This window comes from Cavia porcellus, unplaced genomic scaffold (assembly GCF_034190915.1).
Source record: "Cavia porcellus strain 051 isolate PalLab524CR breed Dunkin Hartley unplaced genomic scaffold, mCavPor4.1 scaffold_49, whole genome shotgun sequence".
Lineage (NCBI taxonomy): Eukaryota > Metazoa > Chordata > Mammalia > Rodentia > Caviidae > Cavia > Cavia porcellus.
This window is the reverse complement of record NW_026947532.1, coordinates 80,324-101,976: the sequence shown is the minus strand read 5'-3', so window position 1 is coordinate 101,976 and position 21,653 is coordinate 80,324. Positions and strand designations below refer to the sequence as shown.

Genomic DNA, 21,653 nt, shown 5'->3' with positions numbered 1-21,653 from the left:
CATGGTGGCCCCAGCCCTGGGCAGTTGAGGGTCCCAAGGCTGGGACAGACCAGCTCTTTGGCTCTCATCTGGGTCCTGGCTGAGGAGCTTCCCCCAACAGGATGCAGAGCCTAGGCACAGTGCTGCAGGGTTGGAGCTGGTGGACTTCACAGCTGGGTGACCACTCTGAGCTGTCTGTTGTGATGGCTGCAGGAGGCAGGTCCCTGTGGAGAAGGGGGTGGTGGGTTTGAGGAGCCTCAGCCTCAGTCCTCCGTGGAGATGGGGTGGGCATGGGCAGATGGGAGTCAGGGTGTCATGCAATCACAGGGAGGATCTGGAGGCCCAGGGCTATATCTGTTGAAGCCTCCTGGATGGAGCCAGCGCTGGGGGCTGTGAGATGCAGGCATGACATGGTGAGGAGAGGCAGTGAGTGCATGTGCTCCTGAATCCCATCTCATAACCCTACACTGGATCTTGGGGCTCCCTATTGGTGACCCTGTTAAATCCTAATCCTTTCAGAGGTCCCTGGTTAATGAGGTTTCTACCTCTTCACACCTCATGAAGGCAGAGCCTCAAGACTGTGCTCAGACTATAGCCTAGCCACAGGGAGTCCTCAGTAGGGAGTTGTTGGGACCAGCAGTGTAAGAAAATGGGCTGTGGGAAGGACTCTAGAGTGAAGAGTGGTCCTTGGGGTGGGGCAGCAAGTCAGGGCCCTGGGCCTCCAGTGCAGACATGCAGGGAGGGCAGGCTGGTGGTATGGACGGGGGCCCTCTGCTGGCATTCGTCCGTGTCACTCCTGGAGCAGGAAATGACCACTATAAGGTGGCCAGGAGTGTATCTGACACTGGTGAGGCAGTGGGCAGTGTGGAGGGTCACCTGTGGTCACAGGATGGACAGCTGGCCTGCTCCGGGTCCTTCCAGGTCTGCCTGCAGGGGACAGTGGCAAGAGCCACAGTTGGGGAGACCAGGGCCAGAGTAGCCATGGGGCGCAGGTCAGAGCCAAGGATCAGTGTGTATTGGGGAGACGAGAGGGAAGACTGCCAAGCTGACCGTCACAGTCAGCTTGGTCACTGGTGGAGGGTGGGACCCCAGGATGCAAAAGTCTATTTGAGTGCATCGGTGACTAAGGAGGGGTGACAGCTGCAGAGACAGCCTGGAGGGACCATCCTCAGGGGACTACCTTGGCAGGTATGGCCTGAAGAGGTAAACACCTGGGGGTACTGAGGACACCTGCGATGGGAGGGGGGTGCTGTCGTCCTCCAAGCCACCATTGTCAGGGGCTCAGCCCCACAGTGTGAGTCCTGAGAGTGCAGTGGCTGCGGCTAGGTAGGTGTGCAGGAAGCAAAGCCTCCAGGATGGGGCACAGTGCACTGGGGCTGAGACCCAGGTGTCAAGAATTGGACTGTGGTCTTTGCACCAGGAAGGAAAGTGTAGGGCCAGGTTTCCCCTTGGCCTTATAAGGGTAGCCAGCCTGACAGAATGCTTCAGTGAGCTTCTTCCCCACCTGAGGGTGGGCTCTGGGCCATCACGGGCTTGGCAGTAGCTTTTGCCAGTACTACACCCACCCATGGATGTAGCACCTCCTTATTGTAGCCCTTGCCCGCCTCATCAGTAAAATGTGAAACTGTGGAGACCAGAGGGGTCCTGGAGAACCCTCTTCCCTGCCTCAGGGCTTTCACAACTTTCTGCAGAAGGATATCCTGGATGGCTGGGGAGCTGGGGACAGGATTGCCTGGGATTAGGCCTGTGCATGCTGCCTCCGTGCAAGTGAGGGAGATGGGGAGGCTGCCTCCAAAGGAGGGGCGCCTGGCCAACAGCAGGCAGGTGGACCGGAAAGTTGGGGCCTCTGCCCTCTACCTTGTGCCAAGTTCCACATGTGCCCAGCTGCCAAAGGGACCCTGAACCTCATGTGCAGTGTGGGGGCCTCTACCTCGCCTGGGTTCTAATACTCAATGTCCTAACAGTTCCTCCCCACTCGCCAGTCCTGCACCTGCCACCCTGTAACCCTGTGACCCTCAAGCACCCTGCCTCAGCACTGTAGACTAGGCTGTGGTTAGGTTGGGTTATTTTTAAGTGTGGCCCGTCTGGGGTGGTGGGGATAGTAAGGGGGCCTTGTTGGGGGTTGCAGAGATGGGACAGAGGAAGGTCAGGCTAAGATTAGAGAACCCAGCCGGACAGGCACAGGAGAGGCAGTGGTAGTGGGGGGTGGTCCGTGTTGGGCAGACTGGGCAGCACGGAGATCCAGGAGGCCGCAGGGGGTCCTCTTCGCCAAACCAGTCTCCTGTGGGAGCCGCAAGCTGAGGAGGGGGTGACCAGCCTGAGAGGGGGCCCTGGCCGACAGCCAGACCTCCTCGCCCAGCGCCTCAGTCCAGCCTAAGTCCCGCCCGGCTGCACCCCTGACTCACTTCCTCTGCGGGAAGCGGAAACCTCCCTGGAGCTTCCTCCGCTGCGGACTCTCCCTGGGGACCCGCAGGTGTCGCGGCCCGGAAGGCCCCAAAACCACCGCACCCCGGAGCCCGGCGTTTCCTGCTTCCTGCATCGTCTCAGGGCCGCAGCTGTGCAGAGGGCACGGAGCTGGGGAGCGCGCAGCTCTAGGTAGGGTCGGGCACCAGGGCTCCATCCCTCCTCCTGCTCTTCTGTTCCTCTCTGCGTCTCACCCCTGCCAGCAGCGGGACTCCCCATCGCCGCCTCCGCAGTGTTGGGGAGGTGGCTACTGATAGGACCTCAGTTGGCATGGGGCTGAGAGGCCTGGCAGAGCCTGGGGCGCATTCACAAAGCTTCGAAGCCTCCCAAACTCTGGGGGTACAGGCCCTCTCCGAGCTCCCGGGGTCTGCTTTCTATCTCTAAACCCGCTCCTCTGGGATGTGTGGACCTGACGCCTGGCAGCCCGGTGGGACCCTAAGCCGGGTGGGTCACCTGACCTCACTTCCTCCGGCCCCTGGCTGGCGGACCCTGACTCCTCCAGGAAGCCAGCAGATGTCGATAGCTCCCCCCCCCCCCCCGCCACTTCCTTTGGCCGAGGCCTCTCGGGTGGGCGGGCGCACCCGTGGGATTTGCATTGCACGGCCACAGCTTCCTGGTCAGCAAGCGAAGTGGGGCCGAGCCGCAGCCCGCGGACCCTGAGTCGGGGCGCCCGTGGCCGGAGTCAGCGAGCTCCCCGTTTTTCTTGCAGGGCGGGTGACCTGCATGCCGAACACTGGCCCCTCGCCATGGACCCGCAGCCCGCGAACCCCGCGAACCCCGGGCCTCGCACCCCGGACCCCTACGTGATAGCGTCGGTACGCGCCGCGCTCCGCCTGCGCCGCCGCGTGTTCGTCCTGCGTAAGCGCAGCCTCTTGCAGCCCGGCGTAGGGTCGAGCGAGGGGCCCGGGGCTCTCAGGCCAAGCTGCAGTCCTGGGACTCTGCGCACCGACCTGGCGAAACCCAAGTTCTTCACCTTTGATGGCCCGGCCGAACTGGAGCCCCGGACGCCTCGCAAGAGACGGCGGCGCAGCCGCGTGGTGCTCTACCCCGAGGCATCGCGCAGATGCCGGCCGCGTGCGGAGCGCCAGAGCCGCGCGCAGCGCTGCCTGCTGCTGCTGGTAGCCATCGTGGGCTTCCAGGTGTTGAATGCCATCGAGAATCTGGATGACAATGCGCAGCGTTATGACCTCGACGGACTAGAGAAGGCGCTGCAGCGCGCCGTATTCGGACAGCCCGCCGCAGTGAGCCGAATCATGGCGCTGTTGCGTGACTACCTGGCCACGCATGTGCACAGTCGCCCGCTGCTTCTGGCGCTACACGGGCCCAGCGGCGTGGGGAAGAGCCACGTGGGCCGCCTGCTGGCACGCCACTTCCACGCGGTGCTGGAGGATGGGGCGCTCGTGCTGCAGTACCATGCCCAGCACCACTGCCCTGAGCCGCACGCTGCACAGGGCTGCCGCGAGGAGCTGGCGCGTCGGGTGGCTGCTGTGGTGGCGCAGGCGGAGGCTGAGGAGAAGACGCCGCTTGTGGTGCTGGACGAGGCAGAGCTCCTGCCACCTGCGCTGCTGGACGAGCTGCATGGCCTCCTGCAGCCGCAGCGGGCACACCAGTTCCACAACGCCATCTATGTCTTACTGAGCGGCATGGGTGGGGCCGAGGTCACGCGCTTCGTGCTGCAGAACGCGTCCCGCGCTCTGGCCCCAGGCCCCGATGCCATTGTGGCGGAGGAGGAGCTTCGCACACGCCTCCAGGAGCTGCTGGTGCGCGAGCACCCGCTGTGGAGCTCCGCAGCCGTTGTGCCCTTCTTGCTACTGGACAAGCAGGATGTGGTCAGCTGCTTCCGGGACGAGATGGCTGGAGAGGGCTTCTTTCCTGAGCAAGCGCGCGCAGAGAGCCTGGCTGCACAGCTCAGCTACTACCAGGTTGCAGGCCGCGAGTTTGCTGTCACGGGCTGCAAGCAGGTGGTGGCCACAGTGAACCTCTTGTAGTGCAGGTGTGGACTCTGGCACGGGGCCTATGACTCAGGGCCAGGGCTGGGTTGCCTGAGGAGGGGGTAGATGGGAGTGACTGGACTGCAAGTACCCCACTCTGCCTCCACCCCAGGGCTCCTGGAGAGTCCTTGGGGCCACAGGCAGCCAGCCACCTTCCCATCTTTGACCCCATTCAGGTTTGACTCCATTCAGGATTCCTGCAGCCCCAGGAAGTAGGCAGGCTGTTCCCCTGGTAGAAAGTGATCCTACAGGGCCAGCAGCCCCCAGGACATACAGCCAGTCCCCCGGGTCACAGAGCCAGCATGGGGGGCTTGCTGCAGCCTTCCTTCCCAGGAGCTCCCTAGAGGGCAGTGGAGAGGATAGATGTCTCCAATCCCAAAGTGTGGCCAGGGGACTCTTTTAGTGCTCTGGGACAGGGAATGGGCCTAAGTGGGGGGCCCCGATTTCCTGGTGGCTGAACAGGTATGTCTTGAATCCAGCTGATGCCACTCTGGCTCCTGTCCCTAGAGAGTGGTCAGGCCCCCTGTCTGTGGCATTTCCCGGAGTGCACAGCGCATATGCCAGGCCATGGGAGAGGTGGAGGCCTGGGCCAGGGTGCAGTGACCACCACAGCTGTACATCTGTCTCCAGTGCGGTGGCCTTTGATGTCAAAGCTATCTGCCTCTCCCAGACAATCCTCAGGGCCTTCACACCATACTATTGGGAAGCCCTGGCTCCTTCCACAGCACAAGCCTTAAGAGGAAGAGGCTGCTCAGTGCTGGGAGCTTGTCTGGTGACTCATCTTGGGGTGCAGTGCCTGGCTTCACCCCAGCCCTTCAGGAGGGTACAGCAGGTGGGATTGCAGCAGGACATTGATTAGGACAAAAACCTGAGTGGGGCAAAGAATGAGAGGCCCCTGGGGGTGGCGGTGCTACCTGAGGTTAAGGCCTGGGATGTGTATGTCCCTGGTCTGAGCTCCTTCCTGGAACTATCAGAGCCGGTGTCCCTTGAGGGGCCCGCTAACCCACTACCTGAGGGCCTGCTCATTTGTGGGGATTCAGGTCCAAGTCTTGGGGCAGACTGAGCAGTCCAACCTGAGCCAAGCACAGCCACTTGGCCTGGGGAGATCAGGATCCTCCTCCCCTGGGACTGGGCTCCCTCTTCCAGCCCCAATGGAGGGCATTGGCTCTGCACCACCTCAGCTCTGTGCTGATGTTCCAGGGTGTGATGCTGGGATCCTCACTGCTCCCCATGGGGGTCCCCCAGGACTGTCCCTGCCCAGCACAGCACTGACCTCAAGGTGTCACCTCCCCAGGTAGGTGGAGTGCATGTTCTCTACCCAGCTAGCAGCACCCACAGGTGTCTGCTGAAACCTATGTGGGATTTTATTTATTTCTAAACTATCCCATCAAAGTAGATTTCAGTGCTTAATAGGAATGTGCACTTGGCACCGTGAACTGATTGTATCACACCTGTAATAAATCATGTGGCTAAACCCCAGCAAGTTGCTTGTTTGTTTGTTTGGTCTGTTTGACCTATTAATAACTGAGAAGGGCATGCTGAACTATCCCACCTACTGGTAGATTTATCAGGTTCTCTAAATCTTCACGTGAACACAACATACTAATTTGACAAGTTTTGAGAAACACCTGGAGATGGAAATGGTGCAGACTTGGCAAGCTGATGGTGAGGGAGGACCAAGGGCACTCGTAGCTCAGAAATATCAGTCAGATTCCCGCCACTGGCACAAAACACCCAGCACCCATGACTTCAAAGAGGAGAGGTTCATTTATGGCTCATGATTCTGGTGGCTTCAGTCACTGGTAGGTTGCCCCAAGGCAACAGCATGGTAGAATAGGCAAGTAGAGCAAAGCTGTTCACCTCATGCCAGTCAGGAAGCGGAGCACAGGGAAGATCCAGAGAGGAAGAGGCAGGGATCAGAGGGAGTTCTTGGCATCTCATCCCATGGCTTAGCCAGACACCCCCAGTAGTGTGCTATACTAACTAGTTCTCTCTCAAGCCATGTTGACTGTTGGCACCAAATCCTCCAGCACTAAGAAGGAATTTTCCTTTTTGTCTAAATAGATGCTGTAAGTAGACTCCTGGGGCTGGCTGAGGGAGGTGCTGACTAATCAGATCATCCACGTATGACAGTGAGCAGCTGTTTGCAGCATGCTGAGCCTTCTCCACATGTTCCCTGTGTCCCTGTAGTTATTCTTGTCTCTCTTGAGAGCATCATTTTTTTTTTTGTGCCAAGAATCAAACTCATGACCTTGTGCTTGTCAAGCAGGTGCTTACGCTCATGAGTTATATGCCCAGATTGAAAGCAGCTTTTTCTTAAAGTGTGTTTTGTCTCAGGGTAATGAAACAGTGTCTGGGATTTACTCTTCTTGCTTGTAAAGAGCAAGTAGTTGGATTTTCAATAAGTCAAACTTGACAATCCTAGTCTCTGAGCTGCCAACTTAGTCCATTTACGTTTATTGTAAGTATTCCTAAGTTTATGTGACTTGACTCTGTACCTTTCAGTTGTCATACTTTATGTTTTCTTCCCCAAAGTCCTGGCTGCACTTAGAGGGTTCACACTGAGTCACGTCCACAGACCTTTTATTTTGATTTTGAAAGAGGGCCTTGTTAGGTTACCCAGGCTGGGCTCATACCTGAAATCCCTGAAATTTTTGTTGAATGCGTTTAGGTATGAAACAGCTCTCCCTTTTAGACATCCTGTAGCTTCCGTTCTGTTAGATCCTGCATGTGGGTTTGTGGGTGTAATACACTGCTTGCCCAGTCAGTCTACTCTCCCCACACCTACCCAGCACTTGATTCCACACTCTTGTGTCCAGGAGTCCTGAGACCTGGCAGGGACCCACTGTGGCACTTCATGAAGTGTCTCCCACAGCACTGGACAGGGTGCCTAACCCTGCATCGAATTCTTGGCTGAGCCCACAATGGGCAGTGGGCCCAAGAACTGACTGGATCGCCATGCTGGCCCACTGATCAGTTCACTGCTGCAGTGCTGTTGGGGGTGAAGTCCTGTGGGAGGACTCTGGTCTCCTGGTGTCTTTCCTGGGCTGCCCTGCTGCTCTGTCTGCTTCCTGACTGCAGCTCCCCTCTGCCAGCCTCTCCACCTTGACATCTGCTCTCTGCAGCCTCTCAGTGGATCCAGCCTATCTTGGCCTGAAACCTGAAGCCATGAGCCCTCTCAACCCTCCTTCTTCCTATTCCTCAGGGATTTGGTCACGGGGACAAAAAGCTGACCAATATGATGCCTGAAAAATCTCTGGGAGGTCTTCGGGCCTTTTCTCTGAGGACTCCCAGTGCTGCCAGATTCTTCAGCACAACCTGTTGGGCCAGGTTAGCACTTCCCTGGTTACCTGGGGTCAGGACGTCTCGGTTGTCTCAGCTCTTTCAGGTCTCATTCACTGTCATCTGCCGGGTCCTGTCATGTTCCACAGAGGTCCTGCCCTTTTGTCTGCCTCCTAGAGGTGAGTTCAGTGAAGTGTGTGCGGGTGTAGACTTGGTTTCCCCACAGAGTGCAGCTGCAGCCATGTCTTGGTCCCACCCCAGCTCCTCCTTGTCCCCAGCTCCTGCCCTGCTATCAAGGTCATCAACACCCAGTGTCCTCCACAGCTCATTGCCCAAGCACTCGGTCTGATTCAAGCCTCACATTTAGCTTTCTGGTTCTTTTGGAGAAGCAGCTTTATGGAGGCACCGCTGTAGGCCGTGCAGTGCTGAAAGTGGGCAGTTGGAAGATGTTTAGCAGATCCATGAAGTGCGGCTGCAGCACAGTTCAGACTCAGTCAGCTGCCTCTGTTTCCTAAAGCTCCATCTTGCCCAGTCTTGTGGTATCCCAGCCCAGCTCTGCTCAAAGGGGCACACCTGCTTCCTGTTGCTGCTGGTTTGTCCTCTTTTGTTGGTTGGTCTCTCTTTTTTTTTTTTTTTTTATCGGTACCAGGGATCGAACTCACGACTGCCTGCTTGCAAGGCAGGTGCTTATGCCGCTGAGCTAAATCCCCAGCCCCTGTTGGTTGGTCTTTTTGGGGACAGGGTCTTGCTATATAGCCTAGGTTGATCTTGAACTCCCTCAGCAGGCCTTGAATTTAAGGCCCTCCTCCTGCATCAACCTCGCTGGGTGCCAGCTTTATAGGTGTGTAGCACCACACCTAGCTATGGATTTTAATCCCACGGCAAAGTGCTTCTCAATAGTGCCCAGGTTGGGTTGGAATAGGCCATGCGGCTGTAGCCTGGCCAGGCAGACACCACTGCCGTCCTCACGACCCCTCTGTCCTCTTCGCCTCTCCATCCCACCACTCGGATCGGCACCTTACTCTTTTTTTTTGTCTTTTTCCTTTTTATCGGTACCGGGGATCGAACTCACGACTGCCTGCTTACAAGGCAGGCGCTTATGCCGCTGAGCTAAATCCCCAGCCCCGGCACCTTACTCTTGACCGCTGAGTTTCATAGTTTTTCGGTCAAGTAAGTAAGGCTGTTGAAGACTGTTTTACTGGCTCTAGTCCCTCATCTTTCTGCATGAATGTTCAGATCAGGCTGACAGTTTTGAGGACAGAGCAAAGATGTCCAAGTGTTGGTGGAAGGTGGCTCCAGAGGTCGAGCTGGGCGTGTAGAACTGCTGTATTAACAATGTGGAGGTCTTTGATCCATCCCTTCAGCTGCGTATGAACAGTGCTACCTCAGTTGTCAAACGGCTCCATGCTGGAACTTCCCAGTACTGGAACAGCAAAGTGCAGGAAAATCTGCTCAGTGTTGAATGCAGAATCTGACCTGAAAAGCTGGCTGGCAGGAGTCCCAGACTGTCTCACTAAGGACACAGGGTTAGTGACCTAGGCAGAGACACTAAGAGGAAAACAGAGCTGTAGTAGGGTTAAGGAAAGAAATAATCACAAAATGTGTGAAAGTCCTGGAAATATGTATTTATAAGTGAATTTCTGGGCCTCAGAACCAATTATTTGGTTTTCCATTATTTCTTATGGGAAAAATAAGTTAAGTTCTCAAACTTTTCAGTCTTTTTTTGTTTTGCTTTTTGTCTTTTTGAGCAGTCTCGTTATAAAGGTCTGTATAGTTCTGGCCTCGAACTTGAGCAATCCTCCTGCCTCAGCCTTCTGAGTTCTAAGCCACCACACCCGGCCACTTTTCAGTGTTTGAGCAGAAATTTGGAATGAACTGAGTTCGAGACCCAACAATGGCCATACTTACTTTCCTAGGAACTGAAAGTCAGGTGAACTAGAGAAAGTAATCAGCTTATAGGTAACAGCAAGTTAGTCTGTTAACAGCAACTTCGACCTCTGCGCAGGTGGACTCCCGGCTCCTGTTCCTGTGGCCTGCTTCCGGCTGATTCTACTGAGGCCACACCCTCGCCCCTAAGCCAGCGGCAGCGCGCAGACCTGTGAGCCTTTGGGCAGTGGCAGCAACGCGACCGACAGCGGCAGCGGGCCGCTGGGGATACGCTGCGCGCAGGCCAGGCCGGGGCGGGGCTGCACGCCCCCAAGCCGCTCCTCACTTAGATCACTGCTGTGTCTCAGCGATGTTTTGTGTTTTCCCGTGTACAGGTTTTGCAAAGTGTATTCCCTATATTGATGAGTTGCACGTGGAATTGGTTTCTTAATTTCATTATTCACTACTGGCCCAGGGAAATAAAATTTGTGTAATTTCTTTATTGTGATTTTTGAGAGAAGGTCTGTATAGTTCAGGCTGGCCTCAAACTCAACAGTCTCTTGCCTCAGCTAGGATTACATTCCTGCCCACGCCGGCAGAATCTATAGTTTCTCTTATATCTTGCAAGCTTGTTGGACTCATCTATTATTGCTACTCATTCTTTTTTCTTTTTCTTTTCTTTCCCCAGTGGTGACACACATGAGCCTCTAGTTTGATTCCTATAGTTTTAATAATAATTCCTGTAGAAAAAAAAATTTCTCTTTGTGTTTATGGCTGATAGGGTGTATCCAGCATGGTGCTGGTGAACCTTTTAGACCTTGCAGTGACAACAAACAGCCCACTGCAGCACACATACCATGAGTTCACCCCACTGCACTAGGTTATCAGGGTCCAGACTTTGAATTTTAGGGCTCTTCCTAAAATGACAGATGAACAAGTTCACTGTTCTATTTCTGAAGATAAGACTTCTAGAGGTTTGATGGGAGTAACATTGGGTCTTGTGTTAGCTTTCAGTCACTGTGAAAACATACATTAGGAAACATTTTGTGATTTTTTTTTTTTCTGAGACAGGATCTCAGTATGTACTGCAGGCTGGCTTTGAACTCACTGTGTAGCCCAAACTGGCCTTGAACTCATGGCAATCCTCCTGCCTCAGCCTCCCGAGTGCTGGAATCATAGGTGTGCACCACCACGCCTGGCAGAAGAAAACATTTTAAAGGGGGAAAGATTTATGCTGGCTCAAGGTTCCAGAGAGTTCAGGCTGTTGTCAGTTGACTCCATGGTTTTCAGGCTTTGGTGAAGGTGCAGCACCCATCGTGAAGGAAGGGTGCGGTGGAGGAGAGTGCCCTGGAGAGAAGCAGAGGAAGGGGTCAGGGGTGAGGTGGAGCCCACGATCACACTCCAGAGCTCTCCCTTTGGCTAGGCTTTCCCTCCTGACCCCCGGGGAAGCCTCCAGCCCCAGATGAGGGCAGAGCCAATCAATTCCCCAAAGCCCCCCCAGAATGCAGAAGCTCTCTGGGGGTGTTTCAGACTCTATGGGTGGCTCCACAGCTCAGTGACAGTTGAACATGTTAAGTTTTTCATTCCATGTAGACCGAGTTTTTCCCCACTTTTTAAGATTCTTTTGCCAAGGCTTGTGGTTTTTGTGTATGAGTTCAGGGGTGGTTTTGGTGGATGTGGAACCCCTTTTTCTTCCTTTTCCACGGTGATGGGGGTGAACCCAGGGCCATGCCCAAAAAGCCCCAGAAGTCCCTGGTTGACAGTTTTTCTCCTTGGAATACTTTAAAACTGTCAGCTCACTGCTCCTGTTTCCTGTTTCTGACCCGATGCCCCCTGCTGATCCCATTGTGGATCCCTGTGCTTAAGACATTTTTATCTTGTTGCTTTCAGTTCTCTTTTTATTTGACTTTCACTAATTTGTGACTTGTCCGGGTGTCTGGGTGTGGATTGCACTGAGCTTCTTTGATGTACACATTTGAGGCCTGCAGCAAATTTTTTTTTTTTTATTTTGAGACAGAGTATATATAATCTCGGCTGACCTCAAATTAGTGGCAACCTTCCTGTCTCAGCCTCCTGAGTGCTGGGATCACAGGCGTGTGCCACCATACCTGGGAAACTTTGAGAATTTCTTCAAATGTATTTTGGCCTCTTTTCTTTTCATGCTGTGGAGATTCCCACTGTGTATGTTTGGCTGTGCTTGATGATGTCCTACCGATACACAAGGCCCCGTTGATATTTTTATTTATTCTTTTTTCTTTCCTTTTTTTCAGACTAGAGGTTTCCCTTGTTCTCTCTTCACGTCTGCTGATTCTTTCTTCTCACATTTCCTGTCTGCTGTGGATCCTGGTGGGTTTTCATCTCTGTTTTTATGCCCTTTAACTCTGAGCTTCCTGTGTGGTATTGTTGGTCCTTCTCATCTTCTCTCCCTCTGTCTCTCCTTCTCTTTTGCAGTGCTGCACTCAGGGCCTTGCACACATTGGCCACTTTAACACTGAAGTACAACCACAGCCCCCACCTCCTTTTTCCTTTTGAATCAGGGTTTCACCAAGTTTCTCATGTTGGCCTCAAATTTGTGATCCTCCTGTTTCAGCCTCTCAAGTGTTGGGGATAACCTACTGCATCATTGCACAAGCATGAGTTTCTTGCAGATGCTATCATAGGTCCTGCAGAGCCAGGTCAAGGTCTGAGGGTGTTTGTTGGGCGCAGGCGCTCAACATACCATACCCCACCTGGGACTAAGGACCACGCCAGCTTCCGCAATGCGCTACGTCCCTCTTTAAATTAGCCAACCCGTGCGCACTTCGTGCTCACTCCGTACTCTGTGGCAACTCCTGATTGGCCACAGCTGGATATTGTAGCCAGAGCCTGCGTCCCATTCCCGCCCTGCTTCCTCGTGGCAGCCTGTGATTGGTCACGGCCAAATATATAAACCAGAGCCCGCGTGAATAAAGCAGCAGTTAACTGTCGCCCACAAGAGCGTCTCCTGTCTCATTGGGGGGCTGCGCCGGTCAGGTGTTGGATGAGCTGAGGGCCACACGGCTGCTACAGTCCACGTGGACAGCAGGATGAGGCCTCCAGGAGGGGTCATCTCAGCTCCGGATGGAGGCTGAAGCAGGGAGAGCCTTCCCTAACTCAAGAGCGCTCTGGATTGGGACGCTACCTGGAGCTGACCTGTGGCAAGCAGGAGGGAGGGTCCTGCCACTCCAACAGCAGCCCAAGTATGAGCTGGTCCCGCTGCCTGCTGTCTTGGCGGTGACCCTGAGGCCTGGCGTTTTCAGTGGGAGCGGAAGGTCTGGGCCCCCAGCCCCACACAGATGCTTTCCCACCAAAGAGTTCGGTTGTTCCAATTTTGAGTGCTGCCGTGCTGCTGCTCAGGACTATTACACGATGCTTTTTTTGTGGTTGTGTCACTGAATTCTTCTTGGGGACATGTAGGCTTGGAGTTGCCGTGGAAACTCTATTTTTAGCATTTTAAGGAACTGCCAAATTGTTCTGCAAAGTATTTCTGATTTCTTTTCTAAAATTTTTATTTCTTCACTGACATTCTCCAATAGTTCATTTCCCTATCCTCCCCTTCGATTTCTTACACAGCATCCTCTAGGCATTTGGAAATATTTTAGTAACTGTGTTGAAGTCTTCGCCCTCTCAAACAGCTTTTATTGCTGTCGCCACTGCCCCCTGGGTGTGTGCGATAGTCTCCCGCCTGCAGCCGTGGATGCTGGAGCTGTGGATGCTGGACCCCTGCATCCACACCAGCAGCGCAGGGTCTCCCTGTCACTCTCAGGTGCAGCCTCTCTGGTGGGCCCAGGATGCAGGTGATGGGAGAGCCTCGTGCAGATGCCAGCCTCTAGGTGCCTCCAGGCTTAGTGTTGCCCTTCCTTTCCTCTCCCCTCCCTGGTGCCCACTCGAGGGCAGGGTTACCCTCAGCAGGGTGCTTTCCCCACCTGCAGTGTCCCTGCCTACCTCAAGCCGAACTGCTGGAGGATCTGGCATGCAGCTGCACCTATGGCGAAGTGTGGGGGTTCAGTGATGGCCTGGTCAAGGTGGGAGGAGCTGGCTGGGGGCTTGGAGAGCCTTGTGCTGACCTGTATCCTTTATTCTGGCCGGGCACAGCTTCTGTCCGAACCCATCACACTCTTGGTAGCTGTTTTACTGCTTGCAAATTAAAGCACCACAAACTTGATTTCTAGGAATAGGAATGATCGACCTAACAATTTATCCCAGCCTCAATCAAAATGAGAAAAGACATGTATGCAGGTCCTACAAGGAAAACTGGCAGCAGAACTTTCTTCAAAGCTTGGCCTCAGGAACCCAGGTTTTGGCAGATTCTTCTCTGCCAGCATAAGAGACACACTGGCTGTGGTGGCTCACACCTGTAATCCCAGTGCTCTGGGAGGCTGAGGCAGGAGGATTGCAAGTTTCAGTTCATCCTGGGCAAGTTTCAGTTCAGTCCTGAATGAAGAATTGGAGATTAGCTCAGTGTGAAGGCCTTGGGTTCAGTTCTCAGTTCCTTATGCTTATGTGGTAGATGGGGGCACCTTAGAGTGCACTTGGGCCTCAGTGCTCATCTTCATCAGGGTGCCCTGGGCATACTACCCTGCATCTGGACACACAACTCCCTAACTAGGGCTGTGTGGCTCTCAGCATGGCAGGCTTGCTGTAGTCCACACCTTACAACGGCTGCTGCTTCCTGTTCAAGCATGTTGCTGAAGCCTGAATTTCTAAAAATTCCTTCAGTACAAATATACAAACCTAGAGCATGCAGCATGCCCTTCCTGGGAGGAAGCCCCAGCAGGGCATAGATAGGGACCGAGTTTTGCATGGCTTGGGAGTTCGGGCAGTCAGTACTCCTTGTGAGGGTGGGGCTGGGATGCTGCAGTCAGGAGTGAGACTGATCATGAAACCAAAGGGATGTAGGCAGCTGTGCAAGAACAACTTTCAGGAAATGTCCTGTCTGTGTGTGTGCATGCATACCTGCGTGGGCACACACATAGCCATCGTGATGTGCTCTGTGGCCTTTGCCCTGAGTTACATCCCCAGCTCTATTTTTTTAAAAAAAAGTTTGACACAGGGTCTCCCTAAGTCACTAAGTTGTCCAGGCTGAGCTCAAACTTGTAATACTGTCTCACCCTCTTACAGGGCTGCAATTACTGGTGTGTGTCACCATGCTGGGCTGCAGGAAGTATCACTAAAGGTGATAGAGGTCCAAGTGGCTGGCTCTGGGCTAACCACTCACGAATCCAAGAAGTAGGACCCTAATGTCAACTATAGGCCTGGTACATGTGCCCCAACTTCTTTAGAAGTGAGAGAAATACTTCTGGGGTGTGACAGCACTTTTTCCAGTGTCATCTTTTCTCCTTGGAAAGTTTATGAGATGTCTTTACTCAACCCCCTGGGGGTTTCTCATCTGCAGGCACCAGATGGCACTGACTGTTGTGAGGAACTCCATACACTCCAGGGAGGGTAGGGCATCCCCTGTCCTGGGGCAGGCTACTCTGAAGAGGGCTCTTTCCCTGCACACCCCCTGCCCACTTCCCTGGACAGAATGCAGGAGGTGTCAGAGAGGCTGCAGTCTGGGACCACCTGTACTGGATGGGATCTGAGTTCCATGGCAGCGTCACTGATCAGCCCCCATCATCCACGCCCAAGGTCCCCAGGGTCTACAATGTAACATGCAGTGACCACTGTCTCAGGCCCTGGAATGGTCTCCTTCCCCTGGGCATGCAGTTGGCGATGCATGGCTGTGAAAGGCCATACTCCAGGTTTGGGTGTCCCTGGGACTACAGGAGCCTGGAGCCAATGCCAGGTTCACTGGCCTACCACCCTGATGGCTGCCCCTGCCTCTGGTGCCCTCAGTCAAGTGCCACCTTCAGAAACACCCATCCAACTTTTTTTTTTTTTTTTTTTTTTGTCTTTTTCCTTTTTATCGGTACCGGGGATTGAACTCACGACTGCCTGCTTGCAAGACAGGCGCTTATGCCGCTGAGCTAAATCTCCAGCTCCCACCCATCCAACTTTGTCCAAAGCAAGCAGTGCTCTGGCTTTAGCCTGAGGGACACCCGCGTGGGCCACAATGGCCTGTCCTGCTCCTGTCCCCTAAGTAAACCTTTGCACCTTGCCTGGCTTTTCCCTTGGAGCCTTCTCACAGCCCATCCACGCAGCAGAGCCGGTTTCCACAGGTTCTGGCGCCCGTTGCTGAGGACCTGCCCGCTGTGCCAAGCCCGTCCAGTGGCCACCCTGGGTTTCCCCTTTTCCGTGGCGCCCGGCCGGGCCCAGGCTCACAGGGTACCCCAGGGGCCCCCGAAAGGCGGGTGGAGCCGGAGTCAGCGCAGTGCGGGCCGCGGCCACACAGCGGCAGCACCTCTGCTCCGCGTCCGACGGACCTGCCTGCCTCGGCCGCCTGCGCCCGCCCCGCGCGCCCGTACCCGGAGGACACCGCCCAATCCGTGCCGGATGGGCTTATTGTGAGACCTGGGAGCCAGGCCCGTCGCCCTTCCCGGGCCCCAGGGTAGCCCCCATCCCTCCCGTCAGGCGTCAGGGAGTGGGCTGTGGTCCCCGAAGGCCAGGGGTGGCCGGCCTCGCGCCTTCCGGCTGGGGAGAGCGGGTGTGGGCTACTTGGAGTCTCTGGGTCTTGCCCCGTCGCTAGCCCCGCCCCCACCCTTAACCCCAGTCTGACCACAACTCGCGCTCCCAGCAAAGCCCCCTCCCTCCGGCCCAGGCCCCGCCCGCTCTCCTCATTAGCATAGCAGCTGCTTGCGGAGCGCTGCGCTGCAGAGGGCAGAGGCCTTGAGATGAATGGGGCCGCGGCTGGGGGGAGAAACACCAACAGTCCACGAACCGCGAGCCGTGTAATGCTCGCCGGGACTGGGGCGGGGGTGCGGGCGCTTGCAGCCCCCAGCCCGAGGGTCTCGTCGAGGCCTCCGAGGGCCTCGACAGCCCATGGACGCCCCTCCCGCTCCCGGCTTTGTTCCCAGCTGCCTGCGTCCCCTTTCCCGGCCTTCAAGGCCCTCGCAGGCTCTTGCGCGCCCCTCTGTCCTCTCCTGCTGGCTTCAAGGGCTCCAGAGTCCTGTGCAGTCGGCACGTTTCCAGGCAAGTTTTGCTCCCTGCACCTGGCTACCTCCCCTGCACTTCCTGTTTAGGTGTCCAGGGGCCGCCCCTGAGACAGCTGGGCCATTTGCTGTCTTCCAAACCTTCCCTTGGGGCTCCTGAGGGCAGGCCTGCCCACTCAATGGCTGTACAGCCCCACCCACCCTGCAGACCCTGGAGGGCAGGGCAGAGGAGGAAATGGGTCTCCTGTGTCGCCCACTTTCCTTTGGAGACAGGGTCTCACTGTGTAACTGAGGTTACCTTGAACTCGCTAAGTCATCCAGGTAATTCTCCTGTCTTAGCTTCTGTCTGAATGTTGGGAGTACAACAATGCACTACTACTCCTGGCTTCTGGTGTCTCCTCCTTCACCAGCGTTGAGGATGGCCCAGGGAGTCCACTGGCCACTGGCCACCAGCACAACACACCACTGGCCAGCACCTATGGGCAGGTGGCTGCATGCAGAGGCCCTGGAGGGGGAGCACAGCTTTGCCCTGGTCATGTCCAGAGCCAGCGACTTCTTCCTCTGTTCACCAGCCAGGTGGCCTGGGTAGCCCCTCTCTACCCAGGTCTCTTGCAGGATGAGTTTGAGGGCTGACCTCACCATCCTGTTTGGGTCTCTGGACACCTGGGCTCTGCCAGGGGTCTGCCTGCAGTACGGCCTATGGCTGGCAGAAGTACGTGAGTCTGGTAGGACTCTGCTCAATGGAGCAGCCTGGTAGCCTGCCACCTAGGCTGTGGCAGGGAGCTTCTCCTGGGGGACGACAGCAGGTCTCTCCTGGTATCCATGCTGGGGAGCTGAGCCATTCCTCCAGGGTGGCAGCCATAGGCTTGGAAGCCACCAGATTCTTCTGGGTAGGGTTGGCATGTGTTGCAGGAGCAGGCACTGGGCCTACTGCAGGTTGAAAGTTTGCATGTTCAAGGTCTTTCTCTCCTGTGCTTGGTGGCACCCAGGCCTAACCTTACCCTCCGGATGCCCCAGCTGGCCCAGGGCAGACATCCCAAGGCCAGCGTGTTCCCATTACGTAGCCCACCAGTTGTGTGGAAGCCTGTGGACAGTGCAGCTCTAGGCTCTAGGCCAGTACTGAGGCACCAAAGCCCTGTGTAGCTGACTAAGCTCCTCCAGGGTAGGAGCAGGACCTGGACAGGACAGAACAGGGAGGCTGACAGCTGGTTCCACAGGGGTCCTGGGGTATCAGCAGGAAAGCTTCCCTGCCTACACTTGGCCCACTCTCTAGGGCTTCTGCTTTGTAGCTGTCTGCTGCTATGGTGGCCCCCAACCTGTCAGCGGCTCCCCTGAACCTCCCATCAGCCCCACACTCCAGCCTGTGCTCTTGGGTACCAGTTCTGTACACTGCGGATGCTGGGACCAGGCTCATCCCTGAGCTTTCACTGGATCTACCCTCTGGGAATGACTGCCCAGGCCTGCAACGTTTTGCTTGTAGGGAGCAAGCAACTTCTAGGTCCCCCAAACCTGTAGCCCTTTGGGGCCTGGGCAAACAGTAGAGGGCCCTGGTCACCCAGGACTGGGTTCTGAGGCTGGATGGGCACAGAGAGCAAGAACCCAAAGCAAGGGTGACAACAGCTGCAGGGTCAGTGTGGCCCCTGTGCCTCCTAAGTCCTTTGGGGTCATCCTGGATGGATGTGGCTACTGAGGCTCTGCCTGGGGGTCCCCTAGAGGAAGGGAAAGGTCTGATCCTCCCCAGAAAAGGATACCTGTGACCTGTGCCAAGACCAAAAAAACCCCAGAATTTTTTAATATAAAAAGTTCAAATGAAAAATTTATTTTTAAATTTTTCATTCCGGGTTACAAGTCTATCGTACACTCAGGAATGTGCTGCAGACTTTATCCAGTTGGAAGTGATCAAACCGGGACTCATACAGAGCTTCGACATAAGCCTGGAAGTCTTAACATTAATTAACATAATTAAAAAGGCATTTGCATGTAGAAAAAATACAGACCTCCCTTTGGAGTGATCTGTGCTTGTTTCAGTGTCTGCCTGCTCCGCAGCATTAGCGACATATTCTTCTCACGCGGTTTCATAAAAGCGAGGAGAGGCCAAGCATGCCCGGCCAGCACGAAGCGCCTCCACCCACCTGTGTCCTCCAGCGCGCCCCATTTCTGCACGCAGGGTCAGCAGCACTTCTGTGAAGGGGAAACCTCATTTAAATTTGAATAATTCAGCCTCCCTTTTATTTCCCAGGATCAAAACAACAAGGGGTGTGGGGTTGCATAGAGAATTGGAACCGCGGAAACCAGGAAGGGCTCCTCGGCCCGGCCCAGCTCCGCGGGCAGCCCCTCCCCCACGGCGGGCTCCTCGGGCATGATCCGCGAGCCGGGGAGGCCGAGGCAGCGTGCTCGACCCTCCTGCTCACTAGCAATCGCACGCGAGATTCACAGTCACATAGGCATTTTATAAAAATATAAATATGGGTACACTGTTGCCTTAACAACGCTGGATACAACGCCCTTTAAAATGGGGTTCATAACCAAGACTCAAAAATACAACTAAAACTTGGCTTTAAAATAGGTTAATATTTTATACTGTCATAAATGTTATGACATTTAATCGTGGCAAATCCATTTACTTTTCTTTTAAAAAGTGTGCAACCGACTGTTAACTACACTAGCGCTCACTCGGAGGGGAGAGGTCCCCTGCCCACCGCGCCAGCCCCGCGCCAGCCCCGCGCCAGCCCCGCGCGGTGACTCCCAGGGCCTAGTGCGTACTCCGAAAACCCGGCCGGATGGGGGCGGGGGTGGCGGCTACCCACGGCGGGCGGGGCTCCCCAAAGGCGCAGGGAAGGGAGGAGTGGGGCGGCGGGGAAGGGGCGGGGCGGGAAAACGGTGGGGTAGGCGGTATTTTCAGTGCAACCAAGAAATGGTAGACTCAAGTTTTTAAGTTTTAAGACTAGAAAAAAAATCAATCTTTCCCCCATAAAACCGTATTGACCACGCACAATATTTTCCAAACAACAACAAAAAAAATCAGGCGCACAAACTTCACCCACAAGTATACACACACGTGATAAATACAGGGGCCGTGGGGGTCTTCGTCATCCCGCGCCCGAGTCTGCCGCGCGCCTTCACCTCCGAAGGAAAGCGCTGGGCGCAGGATCCGGTGTCCGGGTTCCGAGCTCGCTGGCTGCGGCACTCAGGTTTCAAAGGCGCCGGGCGTGCCCCGCCCCCACCCGCGAGGCACGGCGCAGCGCCCGCCGCGGGGAGGCGCTGGCCGGCGAGGGGCGCGTGCGGGGTCGGGCGGTGTTCTCCGTGGCCGCGGGCGCCAGGGCCGGCGAGCCCGGCGCACACCGAGGTAGTTGGCGGGAAGGAACAGCAGAGATGACACGGGCGCGGCCCAGGCCGGGTCAGGTACAGGTCCGGCGGGCATCATCGGCCGCTGGCCGAGTACTTGGCCTTGGTAATGAGATAGAGCACGATGTCCTGGTGGCCACCGAACGCGGCGATGTGCAGCGCGCTCCAGCCGTCGCGGTTGGCCAGGCGGATGTCGGCGCCGAATTTGACCAGCAGCTTCACCAGCTCCAGGTTGCCGTCAATGACCGACTGGTGTAGCGCCGTCTGGCCCTCAGGCCCAAACGAGTTCACGTTGAACTCGCAGTTGGTCATGTTCTGCAGTAGCGACTGCAGCTCCCGTGTGTTGCCCCTGCGCACGGCCTCCTGGAAGATGCGCTGCGTCTGCGGCGCCGAGCAGGTGGACAGCTCGGCCTGGCTCATGCTGCCGCCGGGCGCGGGCCGACGGCCGGGCCGGAGCTCAGCGCGGCGGCGGCGGCTTCGGCGCGGGCCCCCGGCTGCCTGGGCGCATGGAGGGTGCGGCGCCCGCGGGTCCTGCACGCCGCCCCTGTGCGCTCCGGGCCGGGAGCCCCCGCCGCATCCAGTCGCGCCTGGGAGTGCGGGCGACGGGGGGTGAGCACTGCGTTCGCGGGACCGGGAGACGCGCGTGATCTCGGTCTTAGTTCCTTTCTAGGTCCCGGCTGCGCTCTACTGGGCTCGGCTAGACCCCCACGCAGCTTCTGCGCGGCCCCCCCACGCCGCGGCTCTGGCTCGCCCGCTGTGCAGGGCGCTTTTTAGTGTCCTTATATTTGCATAACAATGGACGGCCGTGACGCGCGCACCGGCGGGCCCAGGATTGGGCCGCGCCCACGTGGGGCGTGGCGTGGGCGGTGCCGGGAGCGTGGGCGTGCCTCGGTAACCGCGAACCCCACGGCAGGGGGCGCTGGTCGCGGCCTCGGGTTGACCAGGCCAGGTGGCTGCTGGGTGTCAGCCCCACCGCCGCCACCTGTGTGTCCGCGCGCTCTGGACCTCGCCTTACTCCGTTGCCCCAGGCCAGCCAGACCCAGGCCCGTTTGAGGCTCCGCATTTGGGCTGGAGCGACTGGGTCACATGATCCTGGAGCTCCTTGTCCTTCCTGCGCAGGGCGACTTCCAGGGGACCTGGCCAGCCTGTGTCCCCACCGCGTTGGCTCTTGCAGAGGTGCCTTCTCCTGATGCGGACTGGGCGAGCAGTCTCTCATCTTCCTCTTAGCCATCGCGACTGTCCAGTTCCTATTTACTGGAACAGGGCCCCTAGGCCTGGCCAGTGCCCAGCCCCAGATAGGCGCCAGGGCTACCCTGACAGGGATTCTGAAGTGTCTGTTTTCCAAACTGTAAAACCAACCCACTTTTTATTGACACTCTAACAACTGACCGGGAGGCCTGGCTAGGGAGGCCATGAATTTCCTCATTAAGTTTTACAGTTTACAGCTCGCCTGCGGTCGCTGGAAATTAAGGAGGAATGATTCTCAACCTCGCAGAACAGGAGGCTCAGGCATGCTGGGGCTTGAATTCCTTCGGAGGCCAGACCGGGAATTCTGAGGAGGCGGCTTGGGCCTGAGGGGGACCACCCTGCCTGGGCAGTGGGGACAGGACGCTCCTGCTTGCTGCTCCCTCCCCGATCCATGTGGGCTTCCCCCACTCTGCCTGTGCCCTGGAGAGGA

General features: G+C 56.4%; 2 protein-coding genes across 2 annotated transcripts; one reads left to right on the top strand and one right to left on the bottom strand.

Annotated features, from left to right (window-relative positions):
* The first annotated feature begins 39 nt into the window (after positions 1-39).
* On the top strand, positions 40-5,912 carry Tor4a (torsin family 4 member A). Its single transcript, XM_005005076.4, has 2 exons — positions 40-2,574; positions 3,152-5,912. Exon 2 carries the CDS (start codon positions 3,189-3,191, stop codon positions 4,428-4,430), a length of 1,242 nt encoding a protein of 413 aa, XP_005005133.1. The 5' UTR covers positions 40-2,574; positions 3,152-3,188; the 3' UTR covers positions 4,431-5,912.
* Positions 5,913-18,416: 12,504 nt separating this feature from the next.
* On the bottom strand, positions 18,417-20,751 carry Nrarp (NOTCH regulated ankyrin repeat protein). The gene has a single exon (XM_063244375.1). It carries the CDS (start codon positions 20,393-20,395, stop codon positions 20,051-20,053), a length of 345 nt encoding a protein of 114 aa, XP_063100445.1. The 5' UTR covers positions 20,396-20,751; the 3' UTR covers positions 18,417-20,050.
* Positions 20,752-21,653: the final 902 nt, after the last annotated feature.

Excerpts from the sequence above, each read along its gene's own strand:
- Tor4a (XM_005005076.4), top strand. The coding sequence starts at position 3,189 with ATGGACCCGCAGCCCGCGAACCCCGCGAACCCCGGGCCTCGCACCCCG.
- Nrarp (XM_063244375.1), bottom strand. The coding sequence starts at position 20,395 with ATGAGCCAGGCCGAGCTGTCCACCTGCTCGGCGCCGCAGACGCAGCGC.